General features: G+C 45.3%; 1 protein-coding gene across 6 annotated transcripts; it reads right to left on the bottom strand.

Annotated features, from left to right (window-relative positions):
* Nucleotides 1-616: 616 nt before the first annotated feature.
* On the bottom strand, nucleotides 617-9,064 carry LOC101959387 (piggyBac transposable element-derived protein 2). 6 transcript variants are annotated; one of them, XM_078049694.1, is made up of 5 exons: nucleotides 8,773-9,064; nucleotides 5,272-6,582; nucleotides 4,939-5,111; nucleotides 4,751-4,812; nucleotides 617-2,668 (listed from the first exon to the last, which is right to left on the bottom strand). In XM_078049694.1, the coding sequence occupies exons 4-5, from the start codon at nucleotides 4,765-4,767 to the stop codon at nucleotides 907-909; spliced, it is 1,779 nt and encodes a 592-aa protein (XP_077905820.1). In that variant the 5' UTR covers nucleotides 4,768-4,812; nucleotides 4,939-5,111; nucleotides 5,272-6,582; nucleotides 8,773-9,064; the 3' UTR covers nucleotides 617-906. The 6 variants fall into 6 exon arrangements, with proteins under 6 accessions (XP_077905820.1, XP_077905825.1, XP_077905814.1 ...); XM_078049699.1 differs by lacking the exon at nucleotides 4,939-5,111; XM_078049688.1 differs by lacking the exon at nucleotides 5,272-6,582 and having other exon boundaries at nucleotides 4,939-5,242; nucleotides 8,925-9,062.
* Nucleotides 9,065-10,545: the final 1,481 nt, after the last annotated feature.

Below are 10,545 nucleotides of genomic sequence, written 5' to 3'. Positions count from 1 at the left end.
CACAATTTTTACATGTGTATCTTTTAATATTCTGGAATGCACACCAGGTTTTCCAATATAAAAATGTTTCCTTACTTCAATAAGTTCACCCTAAGCTCAGGAATTTATAAATTTGGGCTTTAAATAAGTGGAAAATACATATGGCTCTTAACAAATTATGCTGAACATCCTATGTTGTGTTGGTTATAAAAATAGATTCTATATATATGTACATTAGGGAAATATTTTTATCAAGAAAATATGAACTCGGAAACTCTAGCACTCTGAATAAATGCAAAGTGAATTAACTATCCCTGGACAGTCTTAAGTAATATTAAATAAATAATTAAGAAATATACACTATAGCCTATATTTTAGATTACAAACCATGGCATACAATAGTAAAACTTTGTGCCATTCATACAGTTTTTCTTTGATTATTCTTTTTATGTGGTGAGAAGTACAGGGATTGAACCCAGGGGCACTCAACTACTAAGCCACATTTCCAGCCCTATTTTGTATTTTATTTACTCTCAATCCTCCTGTCTTAGCCTCCCTAATCACTGTGATTATGGGTGATTACAGGGGTGCTCTCCCGCAACTGGCCTCTTTGATCATTCTTGTCAGAACTTAAATATACCCCGAAGCAAGATTTTTATTTATTTGGATAAATTTAAATAAATAATGGTACAAAATACAGATTTGTAAACATTCATGATTCCTAACATAAACACTACTTTATATTTCATGTAGGCATATACAATAATAAAAAAGATAATAATAATGGGGATAAGGAGAAAATACAAAACCAAGTCATTGAGAATTCAGGTCCTTTTTCCTACACAAATAAAACAGAAGTGCTTTAACTACTGGATGTAATTATCTGTAGACACCCCATTATAAACCAAAACAAGCACACCTTTGCCATCACCGGGTGTGGTACTCCCTAAAACACTTGGCGTGGACGCCTTTCTGGCACTTCTCACACCGGGTGTTGGTCTGTGAGTGGCAGAGGGCACATCGGGTCCTCTTGTCCTGGTGGATAATCCAGTGCCCAATCATATCAAAGCGGCTCTCAGTTTCCAGCCGCCTGCTTCTCCTCCCTTGTGAGGACATGTCAGCATTGCTCTCCAAGTACACACAGGCAACATATCTCCGGAAGGCAAGGAGGTCCACCTGTGCATCCTGGCAGCAGATCCTGTGCAGCTGCCATGCATTGTTGAGGGCAGCATCAATAATATAGCCAATGAAGCTCGAGTACCACTTCATGCCCCGGATCTTTACCTTATACTTGGCAATATTCTGGTCCATCCTGCCAACACCCCCCACCTTCTCCTGATACAGCTTCACCAGTGATGGCTGGTGGACCTGAGTTCGTGTTTTGGCTGCTCCCGAGTGACGGCTAGTCAGCCTCACAGGCTCTATGCCCACAGCATTGGAGCAGATGTTGACCATGCTGCTGTCGTGCCAGCGGCACACAATGATCTCCTCGCTCTCGTCAACTTTGTAATCAAATGAGCCTCTCTTCATTTTTCTCAACTCTTTGGGATCTTTGAGGGGACATCGCTCAATCCTGTACTCACGAACAGTTCCTGTGGCCTTCACCCCCTTTTTCCTCAAAATGGACATCAATTTGACACTTGTAAAAACCTTGTCAAAAAATATGTGGTATGGCAGAAAGCCACGCTCCTGAAGTGCATCCACAAATTTTATGACCATACTGCCTCCGAGATCCAAGCCCTTGTCTGGCTTGGTGAATAATGTGCCTTGTGAAGGTTCAAACCACACCAAGTATCCTCTGCTGGTTGTCCCACACCAGATTTTGTAGCCAAGTCTCACAGGTTTCCCTGAGTGCAGCTGCTTGGATCCCCGGTGCCCGAAGTATTCACACATGGACTCACCAAAGCTATAGAACTCTTCCAAGGGAGCATGCTTCTGGAAATTGCAGTTCATCCTGACTATAAGGGGCCTGACCTTGGCAAACCTATCACTTTCATCAAGTTCATTGTTATCTGCAAAATGGAGGTATGAGAAGATCAGTTCAAATCTGTCCCTTCTAATTGCATCAGCTACAAGATGATGATGTGAGTCAGGAGAGGTTTCCCAAAACATCCTTCTCCTTGGATAGGAGATATACCCACTTAAAATCAAAATGCCCAAAACACACTTCAATTCCTGGGCTGTGAGACCCAGGTTGACACTCTTCTGCCAAGCATAACGATTGGTTTCATTAACAATGAAATTAATTGTTCCTTCATCAAAAAACAATTCAAAGAGGCCTACGGGACTTAGTTCCTGGCTTTTGAGGTCTTCAATGTGCGGATCTGATGCTGTCCAACTGCCAAACTCTGGTCGAATATCTCTCTTGGTCCAGACATGCTGAGGCTCCACTACTGCCTTCTGCCTCTTCTTGGCTGGCTGCAGCTCCAGGTCATCATTATCCTCCCCAGTGCCAGAGTCCTCAGACACAACGGACGCATGGAGCATACTGCCAGGCAGTTGAGCACCTCGCCGGCCATCTTCATCCCCAGAATCCTCATCTGTGAAGTCCCCTGCAGCATTGTCGGGAGGCGCAATGAAAATCTCCTCCCTATTGTTGCCAGACTCTTCCTCTTCCAAAGCATTCAGAACCTCAAGCAGCTTAGTGGACTTCACCTTTGAGCGGGCACCTCTTCTAGCAGTGTCAACTCTGCAATGACAAAAGACAGTCAGGGAGGGACTACTCTGGACAGGCTAAACTTCAGCTGGAAAGAGGAGCCCACTGGGAGGTACCTTAGATTAAACAGCCTCACAGATTTGGATCCACCAGGTACAACACCAGGTAGATAAACTTTCCAGATAATAGAGATTACACCTTTAAGTGCAGAAGTATTTTAATTATGAGAGGCACTCTAAAGAGGCATTATGTAATCCCTTTCCCTCATAGTGTTCCAAGTAGAGGATCCCCTCTACTAATAAATCCAGGTACCACTGTCTTCACCCCAGATAGCAGTCGACTGCCAATTGGAAGTCCAGTTGGAGTGACACCTAGGCTGTCCCCTCAGATTTGGACTCAGTGGCCCCAGAAGCTCTGCTCTCATGTTTGACCTACCTATCTCTTTCCTGTGTCTGATTTATCTGACAAACAAGATTCCCCCACTTCCCAAATTCTCAAACTCTCCCTAGTTGAACTTCATTTCCCAAATTCAAGAACTGAACAGACTCAGATTTCCAAATGGCTCTCTCACTGATCATCTTGCTGCACGCTAATGGCAATTTAGGAGCTGAACAGATTTGGAAAATCTGAAAACATTCCTGCCATTCAAACTCTCACCCTGTGGACATAGGTAACAGAGATGACAAGAGTTCCTTATGTTTAATGGCACTGGTCAGAGGCTCAGAGTAGGAAAACTCTACTTTCAAACTGCACTTAGTTCTAACTGGAGGAGACAGATAGCAAGTAGCTACACAGGTAGCAACAAATGCCATCCTTGGATAAAGGACTGAGACCAGGGGTGCTATTTTAAATAGAAAAGAGAATGGGGCTGGGGATGTGGCTCAAGTGGTTAACGTGCTCGCCTGCCATGCGCAGGGCGCTGGGTTCGATCCTCAGCACCACATAAAAATAAATAAAGGTGTTGTGTCCACCGAAAACTGAAAAATAAATATTAAAAAATTCTCTTTAACAAAAAAAGAGAATGAAGGCTCAGAAGCAAGAGACCTGAACAAGTGAGGGAGTTATCCCTGCAGATCTCTAAAGACAGGATGTCTCAGGAAAAAAGAAAGAATGACAGGCACAAGACCCTGAAGCTGAAGTTACAGTGAGGACAGAGCAGAAGCAGTGGGAACCAGGCCCCACAGGCTCAGGTCAGGACTTTTGGTGGTATTCAGTTATCCCAGAAAACCCCAAGGGGGATGGAGCAGGACAGCAAAGAGTCACATCTAGGTTATAAAAGCCTCAACTGTGAGAATAGACTTGGTGGAAGGGTGGGCATGGATGCTCCTGTTGCCGCCCTGTCTCTCTCCAGGTCCCACACTGAGGACCCTCTACCCCAGAGGAAAGTTGCAGCATTTACCATGGAGCCTATTTCCATGGAGACCTGCACATGAACTCTGGAGTCCAGGTTGCATTAGAGATTCACTCCAGTATCTCTTCCTATATGGTGACTTCACCTCCTCCAAGCTGACTTCTAGAAAAGTAAGTTTTTCACCCATCTGAGCTTTGTGTGGACTAGGAAGACAGACCACCCTGAAGGGAGAGAAAACCAAAAGCCCTTCCTATGGACCCTGGACTGAGACAAGTTTTGGGGGACGTGGCCATCTTCATGTCATCTCTACCCCAGCTTCACCCAGCTCCCAGGGGCAGATCTGGACCTGCCAGGACGGGGCCTCTACCAGTTTCACTTGCTACCCGAGCTCCTGCTCACCCCCAGATCCTATAGGTTCTGTACCCGACTCTTCCCTGTGGCCATGAGAAAACAGGCAGAGACTAAGGCAGCCTCACGGGCAACCGTCTGTTATCTTTACCTTGAAAGATGAGGAAAGTAAAATTGCATTTTATATCAAGCGTATGCGCTGCTGCCACACGCCCAGTTCATACCATATATACTTCCCCGTCTGTCTCATCTCTTCTGTTCTTCTCCCTCTCTCTCCTCTCCTCCCTCATGCTTTCTAAGCACCAACTGTTTAGTGAAGCTACAAGGACTAAAGGCTAAAAGTGTCACTAGCTTGGCCTTTCAAAACAGAGAGGAGTAAATACTTTTAAAAGCATTTCATTCAACAGCACTCCTACCTTGAGGGTGAAGCCATGATGAACTGGGAAAGCGAGACTATCTTTATTCAGAGTCTAAGAACCTGTAAGACAATGAAGGTCATTTTTTTTTTAATTACATCTTAATAAGCAAAGAACAGAATCTCCCCTGGCCAAACTATCAAGAGAATCAAGGACATGATTAAGAGGGACTTCAGGACAGTGGTTACCTCTGAAGAGAAACGATGCAATTATCGCAGACACTTGGAGGTATCTAAAATTTTGGTAGGGTTCTATTTCTTAAACTGAGTAGGATATTCAGACTTGCTTATTAATCTTTGTTCTTGTTCCATGCTTTGGTATGTACCATTCACATACACAAACACAAACAGGCACGGGGACCCTGGCAAAGAAACACAAACTATCTGGGAAAGCCACTCAGTGGCCCACAGGAGGAGTACTGCTCTGTAGAGATGAAGGACTGGCAGGCAGACGTCCATCTGTGGTATTCCAGAGCACATACATCTTGCACAGCTAGAAGGGAAAAAAAAATGAACAGTTACCTGTGTCCTTTATGAAGAATGTCCTTATTGAAGCCTTCTGAAATTGTTTACCCAAATTTTCTCAAAGGCCAACTAGCCTATATCCTAGCCTCACACGATGCCCCTGACTGCTACCCTGACTGGTCCACTTGACATCATACTTAAATTCCTTTAAGACTTATGAGAAAAGTTCATTATCAGACTAGACCTTAAGTTCCAGGAATCATAGCCACTAGTCCCCACAGGCCCTCAGTGAATCTGGGTATGTGACCACAATGTCTACAGAGCTCCAGTCTCTTCTGTTCTCACTTTCTTTGGCACCAATGATGGCTGGCAAGAGAGACATGCAGTTAAATACCATGTGTGTGAGAAAGGCTTGGTCCTTCAAATTCCCCCACCCTGTCCACTCCCAAGCCTGAAGCCTGGTAAGAATGTGGAATATGGAACCATCAGAGATAAAGCTGTGCAACCTTGCCAAGTCATTTACCTTCTCTGTGCCCTTATCTCCTCACCCATGAAATGGTTATCTGCTATCATTCTCTTGTGAAAACGCGCATGAATGTGTATAAAGTACACACAAAAGACATGGATTCACAGAGTATTAGCAACGGGTTAAGAACCACAACACCCCTTGCAATTAAAATAGTCGAAAATTCTGAAAACTAAACATTTTCAAAAGTTTGCCACAAACTGTTGTAGCAAACCTGAATTGATCTGAGGTTCTCTATAATCTGTATTTCCTTAACCAATTACAGCTATCAACAATTTTGGTACAGAAATACTCTACGTGATTAAGAGGTGCTTTGGTACAAGTCTGATAAAAATCAAACACTGTGACCTTTTCCCCAAGTTCAGCCAGGTTTGGGGCAGGAAACGTGACCTGTTACCATTTCACAGTAGCTCTGCCTCTAGGCAGCTCATCACCTCTTCCTCTGCCATGCCCTCGGCTGGCCTCATTCACTCACTAACATCTACACCCAGGGCTCCAGTTTCCCCAGGTCACAATCATATCAGGCTCTAGAATAAGATCAAGGACACTCACAGCCACCACCTCAGCTTAGATGACCCTGCAATACCTTTCTGCATCCACCAAGCTTTCAGTAAAGGATTCTTCTATCACAGTTTTTATCACATATGACTAAAATGACCCATCTGAGAATTAAGCCCATCTCTGGATCCTCAGAAGTCAATATGGCTTCTGGCATGCAGTAGGCCCCAATAAACAAACTACTAGTGCCCCGGAAATAATAGTCACACTCCAGGGCACCCCAGCAGCATCCTGTTGTAGGCCTTCATCTTCATCTTCATCTTCACTTTCTGGCTTTGAGATAGCTATTTAGGAAAGAACCAGAAACTACTGATATATGGTTTAACACTAACCAAAGCATACTTCTTAAAGATTCTCTGAAACCATACACAGGAAATGTCTATCAGTGGAGAGTCTAATACAGTGGACTCAGCCGGCTGGGAGAGGGACAGCTAGGCAGGAAACCCATCTCCCTTTCTGTGGTCCTCAGACCACACTTCCTCATTTTCACTTTTAGTAGTTCTCAAATTGCTCCTTAGCCCTCCATCTCCTCATGTGAATCCCTCCATCCCTTTTGCCCTGCCTGAGAGAACTCACAAAGGACAGTGTACTCCCAGATTAAGCATACTCCAAAAGGGAATAATGTCCAGATAGAAGCTATTAGGCACCCATATTAGGTACCCCCACCTCTCCCTCATCCAAACACATAAAGTATCTACTAGGTGCCAGGAACACATGTACAAAACTCAAACTGCAGCTAGGGCAGGGTTACCAAGGAGACGGGGTGGGGGAGATTAGGATGCATAACACAAAAACTGGAACAAGTCAAGGAAATGAAAGAACACTTTCCCAGGGAAAGGATGACTGGCTGGAGAGCTACACAAAGAGCAAGAATTCCCTGAGTAGGCAAGAAACAAGATCCCAGGCAAAGGGAGCAGAAGAACATGAAGGGAAAGAAATGCCAGTCTGAAAAGAGTAGGGAATCTAGTGAAAGGGTTCAAGAAAAGGCTGAACCTGTCCTATTAAGGCCTTTTTTTTTAATACATAAAATTACCAACAGAATACAAAACCATCAAATTTGCATTTTTAACAAGCTTATTCTAACTGCTGTGTATACAACTGAGTGGTGCTTATCAGAAGAAAAGAACCTGCCCAAGTGGGATTTAAAAAGTAACAATAAATATAGATCACTGTTTAAGAGGCAAGGGAGACAGGCTAGTCAGAGTCACCTACTAGACTTCAGGTCTATATGGCTGGAACACAGAGATGCAATTCATGGAGGCTGGGAGCTCTAGAAGGCAGCCAGATGTGGTGAGCACATCTGAGACAGAAATGTTTGGAGCATTACTCAGAATGGCATCCAGCAGACCACAAACTCTGTGGGCCTGGGACCAAGAAACAGCCTGGCCTGGAGTCATAAATTGGTGCATTTTCTGAGGATTTGTGGAAAGCTCAAAATCTTAAGAGGTTACCAGGGAAGGAAACGCAGACTGAAGGAGATGATTGCCAAGGAAGAAGTCTTTAGAAACTATCTGGGGGAAGGAGGGAAGGAGGAATGGAGGAGCCTGTAAACCTTGTAAAGGGCAAGAAGCTAGCCTGAGAGGCAGCCACAGGCAGACACTACATAGTGGAGCAAAGGGTGGTCACCTGCGCCAAAACTACCCAGAGGACTAGGTGGACCTTTTCAACTGCACTGAGCACCCAGCAAAGATAAAAGAACCTTGATTTTAATCCTGGAGCTGCCAGAACCACTCTGAAGGGTCTTGGGAAGAAGAGGGGTGGGCTCTACTATTGAAAATGTTAATTTCTCCCAGAAGACAAGATAATTAAATGCAAGTAAATGCTGGCTTGGATGTTACAGGATATGGTTCTGCTGTTGTTGTTGTTCTTTCTGTTAAAAAGATGCTCACAAGTGGGAGATCTGGGTGAACCTATGTGGGAATTCTTTTGTACTACCTTTGCAACTTTTTGGAATTCTGAAAATATTTCAAGACGAAAGTCTTTTTTAAAAATATTCTATAAATATAAATGACTCAAAGCTAAGCCAGGTGCAAAACAGCTCAGGAGGGGCCTTTATGAGACAAGAGCACCTCTCTCGGTCCCTATCTCAGTATCAAAAGAGAAACAGCAAGAGGAGGAAACAAAGACTCTCTGAAACCTCAGGGATCCCACAGAAAAGCAGACACAAATCAATTCCAAAACGCCCCGCCTCTGCACGTCTGCGCGCTGAGCTGCCGCCCCCCCCCCCAAGCGCACCCCTCCCAAACCCCCTTAGCCTGCCCCAGACCAGTCCAACCCGCCTATAACGCAACCCTCTTCAGTTCGGCCTGGCCTACGCTCCACTCGCTCCACTCTCGGAACCAGGCCCGCCCAGGTCCCGCACACATTCCATCCCACCCTAATCCGCCTCAGTCACACCCACCCCACTACCCTGCAAGCTCAGCCGACCCGCCGGCTTGCAGCCACAGCGCCCCCTTGCGACCCTCAGAGCTCACAGCCTGGAGGCCTATTGTTCCCGTCTGGTTTGTTCCCTACTCCTGGTTCTCCGCGCCTAGCAGTAAGGCTGACTGCACCGTTGAGAAAATGCAACATCAGGTCCCGCTACTCCCGCATAAAAACCGGGCCGTGCAAGCGGGGTAACGCCTACCTGGGCTGGCCAGACCTGAGCCTCGCCTGACTGTACTGGACGCCCTGAGGAAAGCACAGCAAAACCTCTGAGCCAGCTTTGGCATTGGGTGTCGCGGCCGCGCAACGTCCGGCACTAGAGTGCTCGGGCGCCTCTGCCCGCCTTACACACCACGCCCCCGGGAAGGCCACGCCCCCGCCCGAGCAATCATAGAGATGGCAGAACCTCCGAGGCGCCTAGAGAGAACCTGAAAGTGCCTCCAAAACCGAGTGGCCAGGATCACAATACTCACCTCAGAGGGTTAGATCCTCCCGCAACTTTCACCTGGTTTCTCCTCGGTTCTCGCCTAGAAACTTGCGCAGCTTCTACTCGGGGTGGGGGCCTCCATGACCTCTTTTTTTCTAGGGAAGTAGTTCTTACTTATGGCCCAAAACTAAAAATAGTAAAACCTCCCGGAATCCGAAACTGTGGGCGGGCCCCAATAAACTGTGCCTTCCAAGCCCCGAAGGTGACCCTAATGCTAATAGGGTTTGGATACCACTGATCTTGGGTTTATCGTCCTCCACAGTCTTAACATTTTTACCTGGATAGGTCTTTATTATAGGGGCTGGCCTGGGCATTGTGGGTATTTTTTCAGAAAACCAGGAGTCCCTGTGTTTCCTCTGAAGAGCCTGTTAGTACCTGTATTTTTACTTGTTAAAAACATAACCTTAATTGTAGGAAGTTGAGCATCCCTGGCTTCTACCTACTAAATTCCAGTAGCATGCTACACTCCCAAACTCCAGTTATAACAACTAAAAAATCTCCAGTGTCCCCAGGAAGGCCAAATCTCTCATTGCACTGAAACATGGCAGCCCGTTAGGTGTGTAGAATTTCAGAGAAAACAGTTCCTTGACCCAGAAAGCTTTGTCTAAACACAAAAATCCCAAATGGGGCCCAAATCCGTTAACATCCAAAAAGAGGGCCAGTAGTGAAGGTTTTCTTGTTGCGTTTCCAACCACTATTTAACCTAGGTGGTTTGTTTGTTTGTTTGTTTTTGGTTGTTGTAAAGTGTGGTTCCAAAACACCTGAGTCAGAAAAAAAAAAAAAAACAATAAGTGTGTGTGTGTGTGTGTGTGTGTGTGTGTGTGTGTGTGTGTGATGATCATTTGGGGCACATCCAAGTTTGTCATTGTTCAGTTCACACATAAGCAAATTAAAAGGATAGAGGATGAGCCTTGGGAAGGTGTGGGTACTATTTTAGGCAAGATGGTGCAGTTTTTTCTATCTTGCTTTCTTTCCCAGAACCTTTGCCTTATTTACTCATTCACTTATTCATTCAAGAAGAGTTTAAGGAGTGTCCATTCTGTAGCAGTCACTGCTCTGGGCACTGCTGCTAATACAGTGAGGAAGAAAAGGGCAAAAAAGAAGGCGGCAGGGAAGGGGAAGAGAAAAACCCTGCTATCATCATGATGCTTAAATTCCAGGGTGGGGATGGGGGGGGGACAGACAATAAATAAACAAGTAAAATATACTGGTATGTGAAAGTGGAAATTGCTATGGAGAGAAAGTAGGTGAAGAGTATATCGAGAAGAGTGGGAGAAGACTGTAGTGAATCCAGTTTTGAATAGTTTGTTCAGTGAAGACCTCAGTGATAAGGTAT

This window comes from Ictidomys tridecemlineatus, chromosome 1 (assembly GCF_052094955.1).
Source record: "Ictidomys tridecemlineatus isolate mIctTri1 chromosome 1, mIctTri1.hap1, whole genome shotgun sequence".
NCBI lineage: Eukaryota > Metazoa > Chordata > Mammalia > Rodentia > Sciuridae > Ictidomys > Ictidomys tridecemlineatus.
The sequence above is the reverse complement of the archived record's forward strand: the minus strand, read 5'-3'. Positions and strand labels throughout refer to the sequence as shown.